This window comes from Saimiri boliviensis, chromosome 7 (genome assembly GCF_048565385.1).
Source record: "Saimiri boliviensis isolate mSaiBol1 chromosome 7, mSaiBol1.pri, whole genome shotgun sequence".
Lineage (NCBI taxonomy): Eukaryota > Metazoa > Chordata > Mammalia > Primates > Cebidae > Saimiri > Saimiri boliviensis.
This window is the reverse complement of record NC_133455.1, coordinates 63772460-63799895: the sequence shown is the minus strand read 5'-3', so window position 1 is coordinate 63799895 and position 27436 is coordinate 63772460. Positions and strand designations below refer to the sequence as shown.

The 27436-nt window shown below is 53.8% G+C and overlaps 2 protein-coding genes across 10 annotated transcripts in view; one reads left to right on the top strand and one right to left on the bottom strand.

Annotated features, from left to right (window-relative positions):
- Positions 1–25494, top strand: ADCY6 (adenylate cyclase 6). 9 transcript variants are annotated; one of them, XM_074402586.1, is made up of 24 exons: positions 472–643; positions 7198–8065; positions 12539–12616; positions 12976–13125; positions 13494–13615; positions 13707–13818; positions 13997–14124; positions 14419–14541; positions 14645–14803; positions 14885–15026; positions 15143–15271; positions 15536–15561; positions 15784–15931; positions 16176–16273; positions 16455–16542; positions 16712–16828; positions 17101–17259; positions 17553–17731; positions 18943–18978; positions 19061–19190; positions 19511–19774; positions 20544–20748; positions 22636–22760; positions 22981–25494. In XM_074402586.1, exons 2-24 carry the CDS (start codon positions 7202–7204, stop codon positions 23104–23106), a joined length of 3708 nt encoding a protein of 1235 aa, XP_074258687.1. In that variant the 5' UTR covers positions 472–643; positions 7198–7201; the 3' UTR covers positions 23107–25494. The 9 variants fall into 9 exon arrangements, with proteins under 9 accessions (XP_074258689.1, XP_039327865.1, XP_074258687.1 ...); XM_074402585.1 differs by lacking the exon at positions 472–643 and adding an exon at positions 669–2967; XM_074402584.1 differs by lacking the exon at positions 472–643 and adding an exon at positions 669–3414.
- A 211-nt stretch (positions 25495–25705) lies between these two features.
- The window catches only part of SPMIP11 (sperm microtubule inner protein 11), a 35573-nt gene continuing 33842 nt past the window's right edge, over positions 25706–27436 (bottom strand). Inside the window, exons 3-4 of the mRNA XM_074402590.1 lie at positions 26945–27089; positions 25706–26079 (exon numbers count right to left, since the gene is read on the bottom strand). Coding sequence (XP_074258691.1) covers positions 26031–26079; positions 26945–27089 — 194 coding nt within the window. The 3' untranslated portion in view covers positions 25706–26030. The remainder of the gene's footprint in view (positions 26080–26944; positions 27090–27436) is intronic.

Sequence of the window (27436 nt, the reverse complement as noted above, 5' to 3'; positions counted from 1 at the left end):
AAGAGTGGGCGCGGGGCGCCGGCCCAGCCCCCGGGACCCTGACAGGAAGGAAGGCGACCCTCGGTGGGCGGGGCGGGGGATGTCGCGGCGACGGGTGGGTTTGCGGGCGCTCTCGGGGACCCCCAGGGTGAAGGCGGGAGGAGAATGCCGGAGGAGGCGGCTGGGGTGAAGGGAAGGGGACCAGGCTGCGAGGTCCCCTCCCCCGGGGTCTTGATCCCAGAACAGTAGCCGCTTGTCTTCCCAGGACTGGGGGAGGAAGCGGCCGGAGGAGAGGAGGGGGCGCGCGGAGGGAGGGGTCCCATTATTTGGCCTCCTCCGCTCCTCCGCTGCTCCTCGGAAGGGGAGTGGGCGACTCGGCCCCCGCTTCTGGGGAGGACGCGGGGGGTGCCCAGACAAAAGGAGCTTGTGCCTTTAAGGCGGGGAGTCCGGGAGCCGGCGGGGAGGGGACTTCTGGATCCGGGGTAGAGGGCGGCTGCGCTGGACAGCTCGGGAGGGGGCGCGGGCCGGGCGGACGGCGGACGGCGGGCGGGACGGCCGGGGCGCGCGGGCTCGGAGAAGGACCGCGGGACGGCCGGCCGGCCGGCCGGAGCCCGCGGGGGCAGCGGGGCGGGGGCCCGGGGCCGGCGCGGAGTCGGGCCGGCAGGTGAGCGCGCCGAGGGCTGGGAAGTGCCGCCCGGGCTCCGCGGGCGCCGGGGCTGGAACGCACCCGCGCGGCTCCCGACGAGAGTTTGTGGGTGGGGGCGCCGAAGCCTGGGACGGGTCGTCTCGGCAGTGTTTGGCGGGTTGCCCGAGGCAGTTGGGGTTGGCAGAGGGAAGTCACGGAGGCGCTGGGATCGAGGACTCCTAGGTCCGGGGCTCACCACCCGCGTCGCCCGCCGCCTGCCGCCTGCCGCCTGCCTCCTTCCCTCCCTCCCTCCACGGGGCGAGTTCCAGGCTTGCCCGGAGGAGGGGGACCTGGCACGGACTGGGGGAGGGGCTGGCCTGAGGTTTTTGCTGTGGGGCTAGTCTCCGAGTTTGTGGGAGAATGTGATTCCATGTTGGGGAGAGGAACCGGCCTGGGCAGAGGGAGGGATGCCCTCTGTCTTCGGGAGTCCCTCTCCCTCCCCTCACCGCAAACCGTGGGAATGAAAGGGGTGGGGTCGGCTCCTCATACCCTCCAAGGCCTGTTGTAGGGTGGGCAGGGGAGCTGACTTTATTCAAAGCAGGCTCTGGGGCTCGACTGAAAGGCTAGAGGTGGAATCAGGCGTGGGAGCCTCTTTGCCCATATCCTCCCCTTACCAGACTACCCTTGTGAGCTGGAGGGACCTGGTGGGGGTTGCATGGTAAGGGGTGATGTGGGAGCCCTCTGCAGTCTTTAGGGAGAGCAAGGACAAGGACAAGGAAGGGGGAAGATGGCAGCGGGCACTGGACAAATACAGGGCCTGGGAAGCTCCTTTACATCTGGAAAGGCCCAGAATTGAAGATTTGAGGCCCACGTCCCAGTTTGGTGGGTGGTGCTGGCACTGCTGGGTCCTGCCTGGGCAGTGCTTCTTGCCATGAACTTTCTGAAGTCGTTTTAAATCCCCTGGAGCCTCCTTTTGCCAAGGAGGGCAGGGTCAGATGGGCCCTGGGGATGGGTTAGACAGGAGGTGGCTAAGAATGCTTGGTGAGGCAGTGGGCAGAGCCATCCTTAGGACTGGGCCTTGGCCTTGGCTGGCTCCAGACTCTGGTCTCAGGCTGATCAGGGTTTGGGAGGGACTTGAGGTCTGGGAGGCACTGAGCCTGGGCCTGCCAGGCTGAATGGGACATGGCTTCAGTTGTGGGAGCGGGTGGTGTGGGGAGCAGCAGATTTGTGAAAGAGCAAAGGGACCAACACTCAGGGGAGGAGGAGGTCAGAGGCGCAAGGCTTGGGAGCCTGACTCTGGGGAAGAGAGAGGTGGTCTGTGCTCCCAGGGTTCATAGTGATGAGTTGCTGGACAGAGTGGGTTGGGGGACCATATAGAGAAGTTTCGTGGCTTGGAACAGTGCCCTCCCCTGTTCCCTGCCATACCAGTCTGGCATGGGGTGCCAGAAGTGCTGGGAGGCCAGCAAGTTCTCCAGGATGGGCAGTACCTGGAGTGGAGCCCAGGGTGGGATGGTTGCAGTTGATTGGACAGTTACGAAGCTCTGAAGCTATCCCCTTGGGGGGTCAGAGTGTTCCTGGGAGGGTCATGCGTTCTCCTGGATAGTGTCTGCCCCTTTCTCTGTGGGTATGAGCCAGATGCTAGGATGTGTTTCCAGGGGGCTGGGAACATGGCCAGAAACTAGTCCTTTGGGAACAGGTCTGGGCCAGTGGTGGGGGCGGGGTGCGGAGGGAGATAAGAACAGGGAAGGGGACTGGTGAATTCCCATTCACCAGGCTGAAGCAAAATGTTGTGGGTGGTGGATGTTGGTGGGAAACCTGCTTACTCTGGGCTCCGTCTCCAACAGCTCTGGGGACTGACAGCCAAGGACACAGGGACTGATAGAACCAGGTATCTGTCTGGCTGGAAAGACACATGTTCTTGCACATGATTTTCTCATCTTTCCATCTCTTGATGATGACAGAGGTTTGGGCTTAAAGTGTTGTAGAGTGAGGAAAAGAACTAATATTTTTCAGGTGTGTACTTCATGACAGGCATTATTAGCTTCTTTCCTGAGACCATTATTATTTCCATTTTACAGATGAAGACACTGACACGGAGAGGTTAAATAACTTGCCCACGGCAGTGCGGCTAGCAAATAATTACGCTAAGGTTTGGAACCGGATCTCATGCCAAAGATCATGCTTCTAATGAAGTATTTTGAAGAGCCAGGCTTTCTTTGGTGACCTTTTCCAAATGCCAGCCTGACCAAAAGTCTTGTATTCCTGATCTGTCCTTCCAGATGGTGCTGTTGGTGATATTAAGATGTTGAAGGGGCCACGAGAGGGGGCTCATGACTGTAATCCCAGCATTTTGGGAGGCCAAGGTGGGTGGATTACCTGAGGTCAGGAGTTGGAGACTAGCGTGGCTAACATGGTGAAACCCTGTCTCTATTAAAAATACAAAAATTAGCTGGGTGTGGTGGTGCATGCCTGTAATCCCAGCTACGCGGGAGGCAGAGCAGGAGGGACGTGAATCGCTTGAACCTAGGAGGCTGAGGTTGCAGTGAGCTGAGATCGTGCCACTGTACTCCAGCCTGGGTGGGGCAGAGTGAAATTCCGTCTAAAAAAAAAAAAAGAAAAAAAGGTTGAAGGACATGCTGCTCTGTGGAATATAGAAGGGATGCTGACAGAACTTGGCTGAGGGTGACTCAGGGATGGGGGTTTTGGGGTTTTCAGAGAGTTCCCCAGCCTGCCTTCTGCTTGTGGGTTCCTGGGTGTCTGCTTCGAGTGCTACTCATCTGGCTTGAGCTCTCATTCTGTGGCCACCTGGGGTAAGTGCTAGATGCTCCCCCATCCTATCCCCTAGTGAGTACAAATGTCAGTGCTGCTAGCTCAGCAGGTTCAAGTACAAGGGGCCCCTCAGGGTGCTCTGTGAGCATGGAGGAGTGTGGCCCTGATGCGGACACAGGCATGCATGGATGACAGTGCTTTCAGCCTCATATTCTGACCTGGGCTCAGCCAGGAGTCACATTAAAGGCATCATCATGGAGTCTTCCCACCTCAGTTAATGACATTTCCTCTAGGAAATATGGGATCTGGGACTGATTTGGTTACCATGATCTCTATAACTTGGGCCAGCCATGTAAAACTGCCATGGACCTCAGTTTTTGTTAATATATATTTTTCCTTTCAATTTTGCACCCCAGGGGGCCACAGGACCAGTTTCTTAGAGGTTTTGGTGAAGATCAGATGGAATTAGGGATGTGAAAAGATCTTGAACAGTTTAAAGCACAGAGAAGGTGCATGGGGTATCATTCATCCATCCAGTCATTCATCTACTCAATGAACATTTATTAGTATTATTTTATTTTTTGAGATGGAGTTTTGCTCTTATTGCCCAGGCTGGAATGCAGTGGTGTGATCTTGGCTCACTGCAATGGGATTCAAGCAGTTCTCTGGCCTCAGTCTCCTGAGTAGCTGGGATTACAGGCATGCACCACCACGCCTGGCTAATTTTGTATTTTTAGTAGAGACAGGGTTTCTCCATGTTGGTAGGCTGGTCTCGAACTCCTGACCTCAGGTGATCTGCTCACCTCTGCCTCCCAAAGTGCTGGGATTACAGGCGTAAGCCACCATGCCCAGCTTCAATGAACACTTAATTTAGGTCCTGTGAAGGGTTGCAGATACAGCAGTGAGTACAACAGGTCAAAATCCTTGCTTTCATAGAGCTGACATTCCAATCAGGAGAGACAGACAATGAACACATAAGAAAAATATATAGAATGGCAGTTGCTGATTAGAGCTATGGAGAAAAAGCATAGAGCTGGGGAAAGAGATAGAGAGCTCCAGGAAAGGGAGTCGCTATTTTAATAGGGTAGTCAGGGAAAGCCTCACTGATAAGGGGACATTTGGGATGTGATCTGGAGGAGCTCTAATTCCAGACCTCAGGAACAGCAGGCACTGAGGTCGCAGGCTGGCCTGTGCAGGGCGTGCTGGGAAACAGCAGAGGTTCTTACGACGGGTGCAGCAATAAAGCTGAAGAGCCTTAGGATGATCACTGTTAGCTGTTATGTTAGCTGCTCCATTCCATTGCCCTTGAGCTTGCTTTCATTCTGTCTTTTCAACATACTAAGGTATTTATTGAGTCTCTACTTTGAGCCAGGACCAGTAGTTAGCACTGGGGATAAAGTGCGGAACAAAATAGATGTAATCCCTACCCTCTCAAACTTAGAGGGAGAAGGGCAGAGATGCATATTAAATAAGGAATGATTTAATTATAATTACAGTAAGTACTATGGAAAAAATGAATAGAGGGTAAATGGGACCAAACCTTGTCTGGGTGGGGGAGCTGGGAAGTGTCCCTGAGGAAGTTGCATTTAAGCTGTGACCTGAGGGAGAAGTTGAATTTAGCTTGGTGAAGTGTGCATTGTGTGTGAGTGTGATGAGGGAGGATGTAGAAAGATTCCCTTTTGCACAGAGGTCACTGATGGGCAGTTCATGGGCAGAACTCATTCCACAGGCGTGATTTATTTTGGCTTGGCAGTATTGAAAAATGTGAATTAGTTGCCAACATTTAAAAATCAGGAGCTGTTGCATTAAAATCCAGATTTTTCTTTTTTTTAAGATGGAGTCTCACTCTGTAGCCCAGGCTGGAGTGCAGTGGCTTGATCTCAGCTCACTGCAACCTCCACCTCCCAGGTTCCAGCAATTCTACGTCAGCCTCCCAAGTAGCTGGGATTACAGGCGCCCACCACCATGCCTGGCTAATTTTTATATTTTTTAGTAGAGATGGGGTTTTACCATGTTGGCCAGGCTAGTCTTGAACTCCTAACCTCAGGTGATCCCCCTGCCTCAGCCTCCCAAAGTGCTGGGATTACAGGTGTGAGCCACCATGCCCAGCCTAAAATCCAGATTTTTTTCTTCAGCTTCTGTTGAGAAAAATTGGATTGGGCCCCACTGGGACCCAGTGGCAACGGTCTACTGCAGGGTGGTGCTTGCCCCATGCACAGGGTATGAACTCTTCCTCCTAGTTCTGAACCCTAAGCTGCCTCACTCGTTGACTTGGACACTTGAGTTTGTGACCACCAACAAATCAGTGCTTTTGAGGGAAATTTTCAAGTATATTGGCTTTGGGGTCAGACAAATCTGGTTTAGAATCTTGGTTCTCTCACTTATGTGGCTGCTAGATCTTTGGGCAGTCTCCTCTCCCCTCCCCTCCCCTTCTTCCCTTTCCTTCTTCCCTTCCCTTCCTCCATTCCCTTCCCATCTTCCCTTCCCTTCCCTTCTTCCCTCCCCTTCCCTCTCCTTCCCTCCCCTCTCTTTCTCCCCTCCCCCCTCTTCCTCCCCTCCCCCCTCTCTCGTCCTCACCCTCCCTTCCCCTTCCCTCTTTTTCATTTTCTTTCTTCCATTCCATTGACTCCTCCCTCCCTTCCTTCTTTCCTTCCTTCCCCCCCCCCCCCCCCCCGCCCAGGCTGTGGCTGTTGCCCAGGCTAGAGTGCAGTGGCATACAATCCTGGCTCACTGCAGTCCCCAGTGCCTGGGCCCGAGCAATCCTTCCACCTTAGCTTCCTGAATGGCCAGGTCTATAGGTGCACGCCAGTAGAGATGGGGTTTCACCTTGTTGCCCAGGCTGGTCTCGAACTCCACACCAGGCCAATTTTATTTTTTGAGATGGAGTCTCACTCTGTCACTTAGTCTGGAGTGCAGTGGCATGATCGTGGCTCACTGCAACCTCTGCAGCCTGAGTTTAAGTGATTCTTCTACCTCAGCCTCCCGAGTAGCTGGGATTATGGGTGCCTGCAACTGTACTGGACTAATTTTTTCTTTTTTGAGATGGAGTCTTGGTCTGTCGCCCAAGATGGAGTGCAGTGGTATGATTTTGGCTCACTGCACCCTCCGCCTCCTAGGTTCAAGTGATTCTCCTGTCTCAGCCTCCTGAGTAGCTGGAATTACAGGCCCATACCACCATGCCTAATTTTTTTTTTGTATTTTAATAGAGATGGGGTTTCACCGTGTTGCCCAGGCTGATCTCGAACTCCTGAATCTGGGCAATCCACCCACCTTGGCCTCCCAAAGTGCTGGGATTACAGGCATGAGCCACCACACATGGCTAATTTTTGTATTTTTAGTAGCGACAGAGTTTCACCAACTTTGCCAGGCTGGTCTTGAACTCCTAACCTTGTGATTCACCCGCCTGGGCCTCCCAAAGCGCTGGGATTACAGGCATGAGCCACCATCCACGGTGCCCAGCCCAGGCTAATTTTTTAAAATTTGAATAGAGACAAGGTCTTGCTGTATTGCCCAGGTTGGTCTCACATTCCTGGCCTTAAGCCATCCTCCTATCTAAGCCTCCCAAATTGCTGGGATTACAGGTGTGTGAGCCACTGTGCCTGGCCCTGGGCAAGTTTCTTTGCCTCACTGTGTCTTTGTTTCTCACCTGTTGAATGGGGATACCCTTGCCCACCTCCAAGTAATTATATGAGGATGAAGCTCATGGCTTGGCAGTGGGAAGTGCTCAGGTAATGAGCTACTAGTCTTGGCAATGGCTGTGATGGTGGTATTAATACCGTTCCTATTGGATGGTCTCTAATATCATCTCCTTCCTTCTCTACCAGCAACATGTCATGGTTTAGTGGCCTCCTGGTTCCTAAAGTGGATGAACGGAAAACAGCCTGGGGTGAACGCAACGGGCAGAAGCGTTCACGGCGCCGCGGCCCTCGGGCCGGTGGCTTCTGCACGCCCCGCTATATGAGCTGCCTCCGGGATGCAGAGCCACCCAGCCCTACCCCTGCGGGCCCCTCTCGGTGCCCCTGGCAGGATGACGCCTTCATCCGGAGGGGCGGCCCAGGCAAGGGCATGGAGCTGGGGCTGCGGGCAGTGGCCCTGGGCTTCGAGGACACCGAGGTGACCCCGGCAGCGGGCGGGACAGCTGAGGTGGTGCCCGACGCTGTGCCCAGGAGCCGGCGATCCTGCTGGGGGCGTCTAGTGCAGGTGTTCCAGTCGAAGCAGTTCCGTTCGGCCAAGCTGGAGCGCCTGTACCAGCGGTACTTCTTCCAGATGAACCAGAGCAGCCTGACGCTGCTGATGGCGGTGCTGGTGCTGCTCACCGCGGTGTTGCTGGCCTTCCACGCCGCGCCCGCCCGCCCTCAGCCTGCCTATGTGGCCCTGCTGGCCTGCGCCGCCGCCCTGTTTGTGGCGCTCATGGTGGTGTGTAACCGGCATAGCTTCCGCCAGGACTCCATGTGGGTGGTGAGCTACGTGGTGCTGGGCATCCTGGCGGCAGTGCAGGTGGGGGGCGCCCTCGCAGCGGACCCGCGCAGCCCCTCTGCAGGCCTCTGGTGTCCCGTGTTCTTCGTCTACATCGCCTACACGCTCCTCCCCATCCGCATGCGGGCTGCTGTCCTCAGTGGCCTGGGCCTCTCCACCCTGCATTTGATCTTGGCCTGGCAACTCAACCGTAGCGATGCTTTCCTCTGGAAGCAGGTAGGTGGCCAGGGAGGCAGGGGTAGAGGGCAGCAGGTGGGGAATTTCTCACCTCATAAGCAGGTGGAGGCATAGTAAGGAAGGGCGGGAGAGTCGTGGGTGGATGCGGGGTGCAGGGATGTCTGGCTGTATCTGAGAGGAGGGGCAGGTCGGGGAGGCCAGAGTTCAGGGGTCTGCCTCCATGTGGGATCTGGGGTACAGAGCACTGCTTGAGGGGAAGGAGGGCCCCAGAACTCAAGCTTGACAACTCTGTTGCCATGGGTCCCAGTCTCCAGCTCTTTAGCCTGCTGAAAGTGCAGTCTGTAGAGACAGAATGTGGGGCTGGAAGCAGGGGTGTGGTATTTAGCCCCAGGGCCATGGTGGGGAACAGGCAGAGCAGGCTGTGTCCAGGCTTTGGCATCTCTGTTGGCAAGTTGACACCTGATATTCAGGTGCTGGTGCCATCCTTGGAGAGCAGCTCTAGGTCGGGAACTGGAGATATAGAGCAGGTTTTGGATATTGTCATCGAGGGAGGAGGAGATACCTCTTTCCTGGAGCAAGGCCACTTCTGGGAGGACAGGGAAGGTGAAGAGCTGGGGTCAGTTCCCTCTGGGCTGGATGTGGTTTGAATGCGGTTAAAGAGAAGAAAATAAGTCTGATCATATCCCACTTTCCTCCTGCTGGGCACCAGGGGCCTTGGCCGCCCTGCCTTGAGGTTCTCTGCCCATGCCTGCTCTGCCTCCAGGCTCCAGGTGTGTGTGAGGCCGGGCTCCACATCTCCATGTGAGGCTGCAGGCCAAATGCTATCTAATGGGCTGTATTCTTCTCTGCGGGATCTTAGACAACTAGCCTCACCTCTGCCAGCCTTAGTTTCCCAGTCTGCAAAGCTGGGATAAAAATAGTATCTAGCTCATGTTGTTGTTGGGGCTCCACCCTTTGCTAGAGTAGAATAGAACCCGACTGGGCAGTGTTCTCACCTGGGGGCAGGGAGGTATGGGGAGTGCTGGAAGGCATGTTACCCAGGGAAGGGGCTTCTGGGAAGTGCCTTTCAGAAGGACATGTTTGTGGATCTGCCATCTCATGTCATCCCCTTGCCCAGGAAGCAGAGGCCAGGGTGTCTTTCCTGGCTGGTCCTTCAGGTGCTGCTGTAGTCACAGCCCTGCCATCAGGACACCTCCCGGGTCCTCCACTGGACCCTATCTAGAGAGTGCTGTCTGCTTTCTTCCTCAAGGTTTTGAGGGCTCATGGCCTGTTGCCCACCCTGCCCCACCCACAGAGAGGAAGTTGCCTGGGGATCCCAGGGTGAGAAGCTGGGTTTTCTGGCATGATGCCCTTCTCCACCCAGCCTGCGCTACAGAACAGAACATACTTTTTTTTTTTTTTGAACTTCAAGGCAGGGCGGCCAGGCCCCTGGTGCCCAGCAAGAGGAAGGTGGGAGCCTCTCTCTGTAGCCAGGCTGGAGTGCAGTGGCACAGTCTCAGCTCACTGCAACCTCCGCCTCCCATGTTCAAGTGATTCTCCTGCATTAGCCTCTCGAGTAGCTGGGACTACAGGTACGCACCACTACACCCAGCTAATTTTTGTATTTTTAGTAGAGATGGGGTTTTACCATGTTGACCGGGATGGTCTTGAACTCTTGACCTCATGATCCGCCCACCTCAGCCTCCAAAGTACTGGGATTATAGGTGTGAGCCACTGTGCCCAGCCAAAACATACCTTTTTTTTTTTTTTTTTTTTTTTTTGAGATGGAGTCTTTCTCCATCGCCCAGGCTGGAGTGCTGTGGTGAGATCTCGGTTCACTGCCACCTCCACCTCCTGGGTTCAAGCCATTCTCCTGTCTCAGCCTCCCGAGTAGCTGGGACTACAGGTGCCTGACACCATGCCCAGCTAATTTTTGTATTTTTAGTAGAGACAGTTTCACCTTGTTGGTCAGGCTGAGTTCGAACTTCTGACCTCAGGTGGTCCACCCACCTCAGCTTCCCAAAGTGCTGGGATTACAGACTTGAGCCACTGTGCCCAGCCAAATGAAATTTTTTTTTTTAATATACAGAATTTCGCTCTTATTGCCCAGGCTAGAGTGCAAAGGCACAGTCTCAGCTCACCACAACTTTTGTCCCCCGAGTTCAAACGATTCTCCTGCCTCAGACTCCCGAGTAGCTGGGATTACCGGTGTGCACCACCACGTCCGGCTAATTTTGTATTTTTAGTAGAGACGGGGTTTCTCTATGTTGGTCAGGCTGGTCTCGAACTCTTGACCTCAGGTATTTCGCCCCTCTTGGCCTCTCAAAGTGCTGGGATTACAGGTGTGAGCTACTGCACCCAGCCAAAAGGCCAAACATACCTTTTTAAAAGTAACTTTATAGCCTGTTTGTTTGTGGAGCATGTGCCCGTAGGGCACTGTCAGACATCTTAAAGGGCCAGGTCCTTCTGCCCCAAAGATTCAGCCCCAGGCTGGCTCTCAAGCAGGGTTTTATGGCTAGACTGTCCTCCTGGGGAAGGAGCTTAGTGGTGGTGCCTCCTTTCCCCCTTCCTCTCTGGCCAGGTCTGGGCTGGGTGGGCATGTCTTCCCTGCTCTCAATTGGCATGGTGCCCAGAGCCAGGCTTGGTGCCTGACTGGGGAGGTGCAGCCCCAGGAAGGCCAGGACTGTGCCCGCCTCCTACCTCCCAGGAGTGCCTGGCTACAGCCTCACCCAGTGGATCTCAACAGGCACGTTCTCGGAGCAGCGGCGAGTGACTGCTGCCCCTGTGCCAGTCCTTGGGACCAGGGCTGCCCAACCTCCTCTTGACTGAGAAACAGTCCCTGTGCCCATTGGGTCTGTGGGTTTCTAGACGGGTGGGGTTTGTGGCCTCCTTCGTCTGCTCGGACAGCCCCTTCCCAGATACAGCCCCGCTCACACTCAGGAAGGAGCCTTTTTCTCCTACCGACTCACTCGTTTAGATACATTGTACAGTGTCACCCAGTGACCCAGGAGCAGCTTGGAGTCCCCTCCAGTCCCCTGGCATCCATTTTTTCTCACAGTCAGATAGGGATATGTGTGTACAGAGTTATTTCAGTCTCGTCCCCCTTCCCCTTCCCTCCACCATGACTCACATTTTCCTCTTGGGCTCCTGGGGCCAGGAAGGGAAGTTGCCTCGTTTGCCCCCCTTCCCTTTTCCCCTACTGGGGGCTATTCTTAGAAACCCTCAAGGGAGATAGTGTGCCCCCCTCTTCACCCCTGCTGCTGGGTGGGGATCTCAGCCTAGTTGATCCTGGGCCTGTGAGCTAGACTGGGAAGGGAAGCTGGGAGGCCATACCAGAGGGCTAGAGCTGGAAATGGCTAGGGGTTAGCCATTTTACTCAATTTTACCCAAGAGGAAACTGAGGTCCCAAAGAATAAGTGACCTGCTCAATTTGCAGGACTAGTTCTAGTTCAAGGCAGAGCCCAGAACCTCTGGCTTCCAGGAAGTGCTACTGCTGTTTCCCTCCCTTCTTAAACCAGAGCCCTGCCCCATCCAGCTCTGGGGTGGGGCCGCAAGCGCCAGGTTAATTCCTGCGTTGCCAGAAACACTGAGTCCAGTTTCCCTTAGACTTGCTCTCTAGCTAGTGCCACTGATAATGATTGGGGTCTGAACATTCCTAGGGTGGGGGCCCTAGGCGTAGGGCCTGGCAGGGCCCAGTGACTGGCAGGGCCAGGTGTCAGGAGGGAGTTATACCTTGAGGAGTGGCCAGGCATGGTGGACCCCATCCCCAGTTACGGGATATCCTTTGTATCAGTAGAATTGATGACTCTCAAGTCTGGGCTCTGAGGTTAAGCTTGAGAGCTTGAGTCAGTAGAGTGAGTAGGAAGCTTGGAAACCTGGAATGCTCTACACAGTATGGAATGCACTAGATAGTAGGATTAGGACACAGGATATGGAGTCTGATTGTCCTGGGTTCAAGTCTCACATCAGCCACTACCAGCTGTGTGATCTTGGACAAGTTACTTGGCTTCTCTGTGCCTCAATCCCTTACCTTTAAAATGGGATATTGTTACCTATTTCATAGCATTTTAAGAAATGTGTTAGGGGCTGGGCATGGTGGCTCATGCCTGTAATCCCAGCACTTTGGGAGGCCCAGGCAGGAGGATCACTTGAGATCAGGAGTTTGAGACCAGCCTGGTCAACATGGTGAAACCTCATCTCTACTAAAAAAACATACAAAAATTAGCCAGGCATGGTGGTGGCCGGCTGTAATCCTAGCTACTCAGAGAATAGCTGAGGCAGGGAATTGGTTGAATTGGGAGGCAGAGGTTGCAGCGAGCTAAGATTGGGCTACTGCACTCCAGTCTGGGTGACAGAGAAAACAGAAATGCGTTAGTCAGTGTATAGAAGGCACCCACAGAATCCTGCACATGGTGGGCAGCCTGCAAACCAGCTATGATAATAATAATGACAATGGTAATTGTTGTTACTAAGTTATGTCAAGCCAGGGAGGGGCTTTAGAGATCTTCTCATTCTTCCTCTTTGGGGTTATAGATGAGCAAACCTAAGAGAAAGGAGGTGACTTGTCCAGGAGGATGTAGAGCTCGGGTCTCCTGGGTGCTGTCCTTAAGGGTGAGCACCTGCAAAAGGAGCAGCGTTTGTCTTTTGTGTGGGGCGTTTGCGGAGCAGGAGATGCAGGGTACTGGGGCTGGGCCCCATGACTTACCTGGCCCTAGTTGGTGCTTCTGCTCCCAGAAGCTGTGAAAAGATCTCATTTCTAGTCGTGGAGGATTCAGGCAGACAGTTGGGATCTGGGGTCCTGTGGGTAATGGGAGAGCTATATCACAGGGGTGGCAATAGCTTGGGAACAGACAGGGTACAGGACCCTGGCTTCGTTCCTCAGAGAGCCTAGCAAGTTGCACGAATGTGTGTGTGTGTTTAGGGGGCGGGCAGGGGAGATGGTCACCGTGTGCCTCTGCCACCTCCTTCAGCTCAGTGCCAATGTGCTGCTGTTCCTCTGCACCAACGTCATTGGTATCTGCACACATTACCCAGCAGAGGTGTCTCAACGCCAGGCCTTTCAGGAGACCCGCGGTTATATCCAGGCCCGACTCCACCTACAGCATGAGAATCGGCAGCAGGTGGGGCTGCTCTCTGTGACCAGGGCCTGCCCCCACCTTACCCCCAAATAACTTGCAGATTGGATCTGCTGCCTTGTGCAGCTCTGTGGAGCAGTGTGACAGCTCCCCTGGGTTGTGCGTCACAGAAGCCCTGTGATACTGGGCTTCTGTCCTGTTCAAGGGGAGGAGGGCGTAGACAGGAGCACATCTGGGGGCTCAATGGAGGGTGGTCAGAGGGGCTCTGATGGGGGCATGTCAGGCCATACTCCAGAAGGGAAGCTCAGGTCTTCAGAGAAGTCTGGGAGGGCACTGGCAATGTGGAGAGACCAGGAGGGATTGAAACGTGAGGCCAAGAGGATAGTGATGCCCTATTGGAACCACTGGGCTAGGAGCGGCTGCTGCTGTCAGTATTGCCCCAGCATGTTGCCATGGAGATGAAAGAAGACATCAACACAAAAAAAGAAGACATGATGTTCCACAAGATCTACATACAGAAGCATGACAACGTCAGGTAGGGTAAGGGTAAGAGGATGCCAGGTGGGGCGGAGGTCTGGACGTCTTTGAGGGCTACGTGGTCTTTCATCCTCTGCTGTCATCTCCAGCATCCTGTTTGCAGACATTGAGGGCTTCACCAGCCTGGCATCCCAGTGCACTGCGCAGGAGCTGGTCATGACCCTGAATGAGCTCTTTGCCCGGTTTGACAAGCTGGCTGCGGTAAGGGTGCTGGGCCTTGGGGTTGGGCCTGGGTGTTGACCATGGTGAGAGCATAGCTTTGCTGGCAGAAGCTGGGTATTTGGGGGCAGATAGAGTGTGCATTGAGGGTGGTGGGCTATGCAGGCTGGGTGGGCAAGAGAGTAAAGGTTACCTTTCTCTCCAATGCTTTCCCATTTAGGAAAATCACTGCCTGAGGATCAAGATCTTGGGGGACTGTTACTACTGTGTGTCGGGGCTGCCAGAGGCCCGGGCAGACCATGCCCACTGCTGTGTGGAGATGGGGGTAGACATGATCGAGGCCATCTCGTAAGCAGTGCCCCATTCCCAGGCTTTCTGGAACTGTGCGTGCCCCGGACTGCTCCTACTTTTTGATGAGACCCCAGGAGATTTCCTCAGTTTTGGCTGTTTCTGTCTTTAAGATCTGTCTGTCACTGGGGTGGGGAATGAATCTTTCTCCAACCTGTGCAAAGACCCATGTGCACCCTTAGGCTTCAGCCAGCCGAGATGGGGTGGAGAGAGCCTGGGCAGTAGGGGAGTTGGGCTAGAAGGAATGCCATCTGTGCAGGCCAGAGGGAATAACAGTGATTCCTCTTCTCCTAGCTCAGTTCCACAAGATGCTGCCGGGCCCCTGCTGGTGAACACAGTCCTAACATTTGTCCTTGAGCCCCATGCAGCCTTCTACTCATGTCCAACCAAGGCTGTGCTCCCGTCCCCTGCATCTGGGTCTGTCCTTGCCCGCTGGGCCCTGAGGGGAGTGAAGGGCCTGGGCTGTGCGCTGGGGGAGGGGGAGACTGCCAGGAGCTGACCTGGGGCTGCCTCCTTCCAGGCTGGTACGTGAAGTGACAGGTGTGAATGTGAACATGCGCGTGGGCATCCACAGCGGACGCGTGCACTGTGGCGTCCTTGGCCTGCGGAAATGGCAGTTCGATGTGTGGTCCAATGACGTGACCCTGGCCAACCACATGGAGGCAGGAGGCCGGGCCGGGTGAGTGGGGGTGGGTCCAGGTGGTGGGGGTTGGGAACACGGTGGGGAGAACCAGGGGCTCACCCTCTTGGCTGCATACAGCCGCATCCACATCACTCGGGCAACGCTGCAGTACCTGAACGGGGACTACGAGGTGGAGCCAGGCCGTGGTGGCGAGCGCAACGCATACCTCAAGGAGCAGCACATTGAGACTTTCCTCATCCTGGGCGCCAGCCAGAAACGGGTCAGGGCCAGGGCAGGGCTGGGGGCAGGGGAGCAGGAAGAGGGACAAATGGGGAGAGCAGGCCACGGCCTCTTCTGGGCCCCTCTTCTGAGCCTGTACCCACGCTGCCTGCACAGAAAGAGGAGAAGGCCATGCTGGCCAAGCTGCAGCGGGGCCGGGCCAACTCCATGGAAGGGCTGATGCCACGCTGGGTTCCCGATCGTGCCTTCTCCAGGACCAAGGACTCCAAGGCCTTCCGCCAGATGGTGAGGGACCCTCAGCATCAGTCGTACGGCCTCATTTTCTTGGCTCCTTCAACACCCCATCCCTCCCCTTTCTTCTTGTGGCTGCCATCTCCACGTATGCTTCCTGGTATTGGGGCTGTGGGAGGATTTCATCCCAGGCGTCCCAGTGCTCCCAGAGGATAATGGTGGGGACACCCTCAGCACAGTGTTGGGGTAAGGGAAGGAGCTGCAGAGGTGAAGGTTGTTGGCCATTCACCTCACTTCACACTCTGTCCCTTTCTCCAGGGCATTGATGATTCCAGCAAAGACAAGTAAGTCAGGTTACTGAGGAGGGAGAAGGCACTTGTACCCTGGGATGGGGCTGGGGAGAGCTGAGATCCTCCTTTCCCCTGACCTTCGGTGTGGGGTGTGGGAGCAGGGGCCACATCCCTGGCTCTCCCTCCCTCCCCCGGGTGCTGCCCATACCTTCCCTTTCATTGTTTCTCACGTGGCCATCCCCATGCACCTGATGAAGCCATGTACCCTGTCCTCAGCCGGGGTGCCCAAGATGCCCTGAACCCTGAGGATGAAGTGGATGAGTTCCTGAGCCGTGCCATTGATGCCCGCAGCATTGATCAGCTGCGGAAGGACCACGTGCGCCGGTTTCTGCTTACCTTCCAGAGAGAGGATCTTGAGAAGAAGGTTTGGGGGGTACAGGGCAGAAGGACAAGGGCTGGGGGAGGCAGCAGCAGGGATGGCTGACCACAGGTGAGGGCACAGCTGTTTCTGGGGGATGGAGAAGGGACCACCACAGAACAGGGTGGGGATTTTGTCAATTGAGTCAACTGCATCTCCTCCCTGTTGAGGCCCCTGGTAGTGCGCTGTCCTTGCTGTCCCTGCCTTCTTTAGGGAGGCCCAGCACCCAACTCAGCTTCCTCTCCCTCAGTACTCCCGGAAGGTGGATCCCCGCTTCGGAGCCTACGTTGCCTGTGCCCTGTTGGTCTTCTGCTTCATCTGCTTCATCCAGCTTCTCGTCTTCCCACAGTGAGAGCCCTGCCCTTCCTCTCTTAGCTTCTCTCTTCTCCGCTACTTCCCAGAAGCTTCCTAAATACCCACATGAGCCCACAGTCCCTGGAGCCTGCATCCCTGCTTGTTCCGGAGGGTGGGATAAGAATGCCCAGATCTTCCAAAATTAAACGATTTTCCTGGCCCTGTTCTACCCCAGCTCCACCCTGATGCTTGGGATCTATGCCAGCATCTTCCTGCTGCTGCTGATCACCGTGCTGATCTGTGCCGTGTACTCCTGTGGTTCTGTACGTAGGGGGACTTCTGAGGCTGTTGGGAATGGCAGGCTAGACTCCAGACAGGGAGGAGTTCTGGGGAGAGGGAGAAGGCCATGCCTCTTCCCCTGGACCCCATCCCTGGTTGGCCTTCCTCCTTGGCTGATACAACCTTCAACTTTTGGTCTCTTGATGCCTCTAGCTATTCCCTAAGGCCCTGCAACGTCTGTCCCGCAGCATCGTCCGCTCGCGGGCCCACAGCACTGCAGTTGGCATCTTTTCCGTCCTGCTTGTGTTTACCTCTGCCATTGCCAACATGGTAAGGGTCCAGTGGGAATTCTCCCACCTCTGCTCTGTGTCAAGCACTGCCCTGGATACTGGGGGTGCAGAGGGAAATAGGACATATTTTCTGCTCTCAGGGAGTCTCCTCCCAGAGTAGGGGAAGGTGAACTCCAGTTCTTCCTCCTTGTTCTCCCAACCTGTTGTCATCCCTGAGTGAGAATGAAGGCCCATGGGTATAAGGTACCTGGGCATAGCCCTAGCAGCCCTTCACCTCCTTGGCTACCCTGACATACGCCTCCACTTTTGCAGTTCACCTGTAACCACACCCCCATACGGACCTGTGCAGCCCAGATGCTGAATTTAACACCTGCTGACATCACTGCCTGCCACCTGCAGCAGCTCAATTACTCTCTGGGCCTGAATGTGCCCCTGTGTGAGGACACCTCGCCCACCTGCAGCTTCCCTGAGGTGTTCAAGCAGTGCTTAGGTGGTGGGGAGGGGCTGTCCTGGTACAGACATTGGCCCCTCTGTGCCAGGCCTGGTGATGGGCATGGGGACCCAGGAACTCACCAGCGTCTTTCACACTAGGAGCAACCAGGGACCCTGGTATGGTGTAGGGTCTGGACCTGGAGGGTGGAGGATATGGGGGTTTGAGGGGTGTGGAGGGAAGGTTAGGTCAGGCAGGAGAGTGCAGGGCTCCCCCTGCCCAGGGGTGCCATGGCCTCTGCCTTCACCCAACATTGCCTCTGCCATCCCCCCAGTACTTCATCGGGAACATGCTGCTGAGTCTCTTGGCCAGCTCTGTCTTCCTGCACATCAGCAGCATCGGGAAGTTGGCCATGATCTTTGTCTTGGGGCTCATCTATTTGGTGCTGCTTCTGCTGGGTCCCCCAGCCACCATCTTTGACAACTATGACCTACTGCTTGGCGTCCATGGCTTGTGAGTGTATTCTCAGGTCCTTTAATACCCCAGGAACTTCCCTTGGAATGCCTCAACTCCCCTGTGGCGGAAAGGGAGGAGATGGAGGAGCTCCCAGCATGTGACCCCAAATAGTTACTCCAAGGAAACCCCAGTCTTGGGAAATTCTTGTGTCTTTAGGCTAGACATTAAAAAAATTCCCTCTTATATTTGCATGGTGCTTTCACATCCACTGTCTTAACCACCGATAGGTCAAACAGCTGCTTGGTGGCAGGGCTCTGGCTAGGAACCGCAGCTTCTGATCCTGCTTAGGGCTTTGCCTGGGATACCACACTGGCTTTTCCTCTGCAAAACCCCCTTCCTTTGATATGCCACGGCAGCTCGTTGTAGTAGAAAATGCCTCTGGTGTCTGTTGGGTTTGATTCCTTGCTCTGCTGCTCATTAGCTATGTGAGCTTAGACAGGTGAATTAGCTTCTCTGAGCCTCAATTTCTTCATTTGCAAAATGGCAATGTCACCTAAATCATCAGTGAGTTGTAAAGATTATAGTAACTAACATTTATGGAAGTCTCACTATATGGCAGGCACTGTGCCAAGCCTTTTACATACATTATTTAGATCAGATGTCTGTTGTACAGATGAGGAAGGAGGCTTAGAGAGCTAAGCAACTTGTCTCAGGCCATATAGCTGGTAAGTAGTGGAGTCTCTAAGAGCAGAGGTGTGTGTGTGTGTGTGTGTGTGTGTGTGTGTGTGTGTGTGTGTTGAGACGGAGTCTTGCTCTGTTGCCCAGGCTGGAGTGCAATGGCACAATCTCAACTCACTGCAATAGTGCAAACCCGCATCCTGGGTTCAAGCAATTCTCTTGCCTCAGCCTCCCAAGTAGCTGGGATTACAGGCACCTACCACTACACCCAGCTAATTTTTGTATTTTAAGTAGAGACGGGGTTTCACCATGTTGACCAGGCTGGTCTTAAACTCCTGACCTCAGGTGATCCACCTGCCTCGGCCTCCCAAATTGCTGGGATTACAGGTGTGAGCCACTGCACCAGGCCAAGAGCAGAGGTTTTCTTAACCTCTACTTTTGATGAGTTAATTAATGTAAGTAAAAGCCTTGGCCCAAAGCCTGACTTACAGTATGTGCCAAGTAAATGCAGTCTCTGTCTCCCCTTCCATGTGTCCACCTAGCAACCCAGGAAGCACTAATTAACTTTGTCTCTTCTATCTTCTTGCCAGGGCTTCTTCCAATGAGACCTTTGATGGGCTGGACTGGTAAGTGAGGGCTCTGAGGCAGCAAAGGGTAGGGCCCTAGATGCCTCCCTCAGACACCAAGAATGTCTCTGCTTACCCTTAGTCCAGCTGCAGGGAGGGTGGCCCTCAAATATATGACCCCTGTGATTCTGCTGGTGTTTGCGCTGGCGCTGTATCTGCATGCTCAGCAGGTGGAGTCGACTGCTCGCCTGGACTTCCTCTGGAAACTGCAGGTGACCGGGTGGGCCTTTGGGGGAAGGGGAGGAACCTAGGGGCAGAGCCTGGGCCAGACCAAAAATGCATCTCCTGCTAGCTGGCTAAGGCCCACGGCACCCCTAGGCCCCCCTGATTCCATACCTTCTCTGTGCCCATCCCTTACTCCTCACCCCATCCTGTACCTGCCCCCTTCATCCCTTTGCCTGTTCTTTAGGCCTCATCTGTCCGTGCCTTTCTTCCTCTGCGTGATTCCCTCTGATGCCCACTTCCAAGCCTTGGCCACCACACCCACCCCTTGTGAATGTTGGGCAATGGGTGATTGGTGTGGTGTCTGTAGGCAACAGGAGAGAAGGAGGAGATGGAGGAGCTCCAGGCATACAACCGGAGGCTGCTGCATAACATTCTGCCCAAGGACGTGGCCGCCCACTTCCTGGCCCGGGAGCGTCGCAATGATGAACTCTACTATCAGTCGTGTGAGTGTGTGGCTGTTATGTTTGCCTCCATTGCCAACTTCTCTGAGTTCTATGTGGAGCTGGAGGCAAACAATGAGGGTGTCGAGTGCCTGCGGCTGCTCAACGAGATCATCGCTGACTTTGATGAGGTACTTGTCCAGTTGGCTGGTGCTGGCAGAGAATTGGGGGACTTGGAGACCAGGATAGTAGATAGAACTTTGGATGAAAAGGCCAGGATTGGAAGGGGCGAATGACACTGGGAAGAGAAAGAGAGATTTGATGGGATTCAGAGACATCAGGGCTAGGGGTAACGGTAGGCACAGTGGAGGCAGAGGCAAGAACCCGTGAAGGTGTCAGAGGCAGCAAGGGGATCAGCCCTAATGGGGCAGTGTCATCTTTGTTGGGGAGCAGGGGAGGACTTGATCTGTAGGGGGATAGGATAGGTACCGGGTGGATGTCATTGAAGAAGGCAGTAGTCTGTGGACAGAACTTCATGAGATAAACCAACCAAGATGGTCCTCTGAAAACAGAAAATGGAAGCAAAACGTGAGGTAGTATCCTGAAAATCCAGATCAGGAAATGGCTGTTCCACTATTCTAGAGGGAAGTCACTTGCTCACGTTGGAACTCAGTATCCCAAAAGGACTGGAGAAATTGCTTAATATCCCACCTGTGGGTCTGTGTTCTGTGAGTGAGCTACTGGAGTGACCTTCTGAAGCTATATGCCCAAGTCCTGCCTAGACTCCTAGGGTGCCTGTTTTTCCCTGCTCCTCAGTCCTACACTGATAGCAGCAGCTGGAAGGGGGCTCTTGAGACAGGGAAGTGGGGAAAGGAGCCAAGGTGGGGTAAGAAATAAGTATTGGGGCAGGGCTGGGTTTAGGGTCTTTGCCTTGACAGCAGGTCCCCTTGTGCTGTTCAGATCATCAGCGAGGAGCGGTTCCGGCAGCTGGAAAAGATCAAGACAATTGGTAGCACCTACATGGCTGCCTCAGGGCTGAATGCCAGCACCTACGATCAGGTGGGCCGCTCCCACATCACTGCCCTGGCTGACTACGCCATGCGGCTCATGGAGCAGATGAAGCACATCAATGAGCACTCCTTCAACAATTTCCAGATGAAGATTGGTGAGAGGACCTGGTTGCTTGGCAGGATTTCCCACGACTATTTCTGGGTGAAGCTGGGATTACAGACTGGGGATGGGATCACAGATTCCCCATCAGGGTTCCTGTGGGGTTTTCTTCCCTCTGACCTTCTATATTAAGTCTGATATTAAGAACAGAGATCATGGCCGGGTGTGGTGGCTCCTGCCTGTAATCCCAGCACTTTGGGAGGCCAAGGTGGGTGGATCACCTGAGGTCAGGAGTTTGGGAGCAGTCTGACCAATACGGTGAAACCCTGTCTCTATTAAAAAAAAAAAAAAAAAAAAAAAAAAAAAAAAACTTAAAAAAATAAAAGAACAGCCGGGCGCGGTGGCTCAAGCCTGTAATCCCAGCACTTTGGGAGGCTGAGGCGGGTGGATCACGAGGTCGAGAGATCGAGACCATCCTGGTCAACATGGTGAAACCCTGTCTCTACTAAAAATACAAAAAATTAGCTGGGCATGGTGGCGCGTGCCTGTAATCCCAGCTACTCAGGAGGCTGAGGCAGGAGAATTGCCTGAACCCAGGAGGCGGAGGTTGCGGTGAGCCGAGATCGCGCCATTGCACTCCAGCCTGGGTAACAAGAGCGAAACTCCGTCTCCGAAAAAAAAAAAAATAAAAAAATAAAAGAACAGAGATCATGCCAGGTGCGGTCGCTCCCGCCTGTAATCCCAGCACTTTGGGAGGCCGAGGTGGGCAGATCACAAGGTCAAGAGATAGAGACCATCCTGGCCAACATGGTGAAACCCGTCTCTACTAAAAATATAAAAATGACTGCGTGTGGTGGTACACACCTATAGTCTCAGCTACTGGGGAGGCTGAGGCAGGAGAATTGCTTGACCCCAGGAGGCGGAGGTTGCAGTGAGCTGATATCATGCCACTGCACTCCAGCCTGGTGACAGAACAAAACTGTCTCAAAAAAAAAAAAAAAAAAAAAAAAGAAGAAGAAGAAGAAAAAAAGAGAACAGAGATCATTCAGCACTATCCTAGAAATTTTTGAGCATATTTTCATCCTGATATTATTATCCCCTTTCATTGGATAGAAACTGACTCTCAGAGAGATTACATAACTTGCCCAAGGTCAAACAACTAGTAAGTGGCAGAGCTGGGATTCAAAATCAGAATTATCTAAATTTGAATACCTTTGTCCTTATATGTGGCCAGTCGGGTAAGTACTTCCCGTCAAATGAACTGGTAGATGGGAATGGTTAATAGCATGGATTCTAGAGTCAGACTGTCATCTGGTTTGAATTCTGGCTGCTCCATTTACTGGCTTATTTGGGAAGTCATCTAACTTCTCTAAGCTTCAGTTACCTTATCTATAAAATGAGGCTAGTAATACCTACCTTTTAGAGGTGTTAAAAGGATGAAGCTATGTAAATGCTTACTAGAGTGGCTGACATAGAACAAGCATTCAGATTATTGTTATAGATGGCTGTCTCAACTCAGGGAGCTCCAAAGCTCAGTTGTTCAAGTCCTTTGAGTGTTTTTGTTTTTTGGGTTTTTTTTTTTTTTTTCTTTTGAGGCAGGGATTTGCTCTGTCACCCAGGCTAGAGTGCTGTGGTACAATCACAGCTCACTGCAGCCTCAACTCCCAGGCTCAATCAATCTATTCTCCAACCTCAGCCTCCCGAGTAGCTGGAACTATAGGTATGCACCACCATGCCTGGCTAATTTTTGTATTTTTTTGTAGAGATGGGGTTTCACCATGTTGGCCAGGTTGGTCTTGAACTAGATCGTTCTTCACAGCCAGGAGACTTGTCCTTTTTCCATGTTTTTCTCTGGGTCTTTCTACCAGTGCCAGGAGGTGGGATGACTCCCTGGGTTGACCCTGGAGCTTCCACTAGTCTCTTACTGTTCTTCCCACCTCAGGGCTGAACATGGGCCCAGTTGTGGCAGGTGTCATCGGGGCCCGGAAGCCGCAGTATGACATCTGGGGGAACACAGTGAATGTCTCTAGCCGTATGGACAGCACGGGGGTCCCCGACCGAATCCAGGTGAGGGGAATATGATCAGGAGCTGGGTGGAGCATGGGCCTAGAGGGCTTCCACAGGCGTCTCTGCGGTCTGCTAGGACAGGGGTAGGGTGGCTAGTATTCTGTGTTTGGTGGGGCAGGGGTTGGGGGAAGGGAGCTAGCCTGACTAGAGAACCCCTGGGCCCCTGCAAATGCAGCAGGAAGGATTCCAGGCTAAGCAGGCTCCCCTCCCACTCCCCCAGGTGACCACGGACCTGTACCAGGTTCTAGCTGCCAAGGGCTACCAGCTGGAGTGTCGAGGGGTGGTCAAGGTGAAGGGCAAGGGGGAGATGACCACCTACTTCCTCAATGGGGGCCCCAGCAGTTAGCAGGGCCCAGCCACAAATTCAGCTGAAGGGACCAAGGTGGGCATTGAGAGGACTCTGTGCTCACTGGGTGGAGCTGTGGCAGGGGGCACTGGGCCTCTAGACCCTGCTAACCACAAAAGGGGACACCACAGCAGGCTGTGCTTGGATTATGCTCTCCTGCCCTCAAGCTGGTGAACAAGGGGCTACCTACCAAGAGGATTATTGCAAGTGACTTTCTTTCTTAATTGGGGCAGGGCTGTTCCCTCTCCAATCTTCCAGCTTTGGGGAGCAGGGGAGGGGTCAGTAGCAGGAGCAGAGGGAGCTCTCTCGCCTGAGGGATTAAAATGGCAGCTTGCCATGCCTATCCCTTCCCTGTCTGTCTGGGCAGCAGGTTCAGGGCTGGGCCCTTCTTTTCCCTCTTTTTTCCCGGGAATATTTTGTACAATATTTTGTACAAAGATAGGCATGAGGAGTGCCTATTCCATGCTTGCCTTTGCAATACCTGCATCCCCACCACTGGTCTTGGGCACTTCCCCACCCCAGCCAGGTGTCCCTCGTAAGCACAGGGCAAAGGAGGGAGATGCTCTGGGGAGCCAGCTCTGGCCATACTTCAGGAGAATGTTTCCATGTGCCAAATCGTAGTCCCATGATCTGTCCCCAGAGGGGAACAAAGGGACCTCTTGACAGCTTAGATTTAGCCCCAGTTCCTGCATGCTCCAGGGAACAGGGTATCTGGCCTCACTGGTACTGTGAAAATGCTCAGAGAGCAATCATGTGTGTGGGGATGTCAGGTCAGGAGCTGGAAGTTCACCTGTAGGTGCCAAAGAGCAGGCTGGCCAGGGCTAGGGCAGTGCCAGACTCTGATCTAAGGACCCCAGCGGGGTGCAGGTCAGGTCACTCTGCCCCAGTGCTCTCTTGCTGTCTGCTGGCAAGGGGGCATGGAGCATCTCTCCCTCTTCTGTTGCCAAATAGAAAAGGGTCAGGGCATGGAGATAGATGACCCTGAGCCCAAACCTGCCCTCCCAAGTCTCGTGTTGGGGAGGGCCTGTGTGTTTGTGTAACTGTATGTGCATGTTGGTCTTTGTGTGCATATCTGTTTTCCAGGTCTGTGTGAGTCCTTGTGCTCCTGCTCCTCAGCTCTCCACCCCAGGTCGCGTCTCTCCTGTGGGCCTCTGTCTTCTGGGAATAAAGCAGGGTTTCCTATTTCAGGGGCTGTAGAAAGATGCCCAGGTTGCACAGGAGTGGGATGGGGTGTGGTAGCAAAAGGAGGGAGAGGAGTCCTTTTTGTGCCAAATCCCTAAGTGCCGTTTGGGGCCATGTGTGCAGCATGACTCTCCCTGCCTGCGGCAGGGACCCAAGCACTTGCTTGAGCCCCAGTGCTCCATGCAGCACTTGAACTGTCTGGGGTTTGGTGGACAGAGGCTCAGGAATTTCCTGGGTTCCCCAGATAGTGTCCTGGAACATGGTTTGCTTTGGGGCTAGGGTAGCATGGGATCCCTCTGAGGACCCAGATACTGGTACTAGGGGCTGGGGAAGGGGAACCTTAAACTTGGCTTTTCCCAGCCTTCATCCTGAGTCTAGCATGTTTCTGGCTCCCCAGGCCCTTGTGAAGCCTTGAGGGCTGGCAGAAGGGTTAGGAGGTTGAACTCTAGATTCCCTTCCTATCTTTGCCTTCCTTCCTTTCCCTGCAGCCTCCTTGATTCTGGCCTGAATTTGGTTGTGCCTCAGTTTCTCTGTCTATACCTATTTAAGCCAAAGGCACTAGCCTGAATTTTGCTTGAAGATCACTTTGTCTTGGAAATGACTAGAGAGGCAGAGGAGAAGGGTTTCCAGAGTTGCTGGGTTTGGGAGTGGAAGGGGCAGGCAGTGCACCTGCCCTTTTTCATGCGCCTTCTGATACCAGCTCCCTGTGGAGGCCTGGTTTCTGGGTACTGCCTCCCTTGGGCATCTTCATGCACCAACCAAATGGGCCATCAGGTACTTCATTAGTCATGGCAGAAGAGGGGAAAAGACTTGTTGTTACAGACAGAAAATCTGCTCCCCTGCCCCCAGCCATATCCCTGGATAGGAAGGGATACAAAGAGACTACTTGGTGCCATGAGGTAGGGGTGAGGGTGTAAGTAGATCAGAGTGGGAAGACCTCAGCCTTGGGTGGCTTGTCTCTGCTTCTTGCCAGGTGGGAGGGCCTGTCCACATCCTGGCTCCCTGTACCACAGTGCCAGCCATGCCCTTCCCCTGGGCTACCATTGCCCCTTTCCTCACCAGTTGGTGGAGGAGTCAGGAGATGGGAGGCCATGGGCTTTGGTTTTATAATGTAACCACTGTGGGAGGGGGGAGGATGGTGTACCATGTATTTCAGTGAAATATTTAATATATTTAAATATCAATAAAATCAAAGTCTTTGTAAAATTCCCTGTTCTGTGTAGCTGTTCTGGGCCCTGGGTGGGTCACAAGTGACAGAGCCTGACGTAGAAGGCAACCTCCTGCCCCAGGGCTCTGTGGGCCTCTCGTCTGTGGTCAGAGGACTTCCTGTGGCTTTCTCCTTGCTAGGGAGAAGCTGCAGTACTTCAGAGTGTGACTACTCAAGGCCTTTCAGCATCATGAGCTCCAGTGTGTGCCTTCCCAGATTTATTACACTGACCCCTGCCATGCAGGAGGCCCGAGGTTCTTTCCAGTGCCTTGGCCCCTTGCAGACCTCTCACTCCAAGGTCTGGCTCATTCAGGAATCTCTCCCAAACCACCTCTCACAACAACCTGGGCACTGGAATCACCCCACCCTCACCCTACAACTCCCCCAGTGCACACAAGCAACTTTTAGTCCAATCTGTTTACTCTGCTTTCTCCACCACCTCCTCCCATTCATCAGCCATCAGAACTGGGAAACCTCCTTCTTTCCTTCTCTTTAAACTCCACAATTCATCTTGTCTTTCTGCAGTTGTATCTTATTAATACAGACTGAAGGTTCTGTCATTGAGAATAGAGTGATCCATAAACCTAGAAAGAAGAGATTCAGAGAGAGATTCAGCCAGGCCAGGCTGGAGGGCAGGAGATCCTTAAAAATAGTTCCTAAGAGGCCAGGCGTGGTGGCTTACGCCTGTAATCCCAGCACTTTGGGAGGCCAAGGCAGGCGGATCACCTGAGGTCAGGAGTTCAAGACCAGCCTGGCCAACATGGTGAAACGCTGTTTCTACTAAAAATACAAAAATTAGCCAGGCATGGTGGTGGGCACTTGTAATCCCAGCTACTTGGGAGACTGAGGCATGAGAATCATTTGAATGCCCAGGAGGCATAGGTTGCAGTGAGCCGAGATTGCACTCCAGCCTGGGTGACAGAGCGAGACTCCATCTCAAAAAAAAAAAAAAAGAATGAGTAGGTGTAGTGATGAAAAAGTAGGGCTGCTGCCGGGTGCCGTGGCTCATGCCTGTAATCCCAGCACTTTGGGAGACCCAGGCTGGTGGATTGCTTGAGGTCAGAAGTTTGAGACTCGCCTGGCCAACATGGTGAAACCCTGTCTCTATAACAAAAAAGAAAAAAGAAAAAAGAAAAAGTAGGGCTGCTGCCAATGGGTGGTAATTTGAGGGGTGGAGAGGTAGTGAGAAGGCAGCATTGGGCTGCCACAGGAATACTATGGACACTCGTTTTGCACCAGCTCAGAAGTCACACCCACAAAGAGAAACACAAAGACAAATGTGTAACTCCTTTGAATGCATCGTGGCCAAAATTCTGGGGCCACTTTTTTCTGGTAAGTCTCAAATCTCTCCTATTTCCCTAACCTGACCAGAGATGAAATAGTCTCTATTTAAGGGAAGGGAAGGAGTACTTCCCTTCAACTCCCCACTTTTTCCCCTCCCAGCCTAACCTGGTCATCGCGCTTTTTATGAGACAGTGTCGTGGGCCCCGGATCCATGGCGTGGTTTCCTCTGGACGTACTCCTGGATCATGGGAACGCCAGAAGCTGAAGTTCTGAGCATCAGTCAAGGGGACTCTGAAGACCTGATTGGGAACTGAATGGGTGAGGGGAAGGGCAGGTTATCTAATTCTGTGCTCTTTCCTGCCTCAGGGCAGCAATAGCCTAGCCCAGCCCAGCCCAGCCCAGCAACTGCTGGGCCTGACCAGGTGCTGAGAGGTCCTGGGAGTGTGGTCACCACACCCTGCTTCACTTCCGGATTCCAGCATCTCACACCCTTCATGGTCAAATGAATGTCTTGGTTCTTCCTGCTGCTAGTAAGCCCATCTCCAAGAGAGCTTTCTCCAAGTGCTAAGATGGTAGAAAAACAAGTGGCCCACCCACTTGGGAAATGTGTAAAAATAATAGGTCCACTGATCTATTATTTTTCTCTTTTATTGGCTT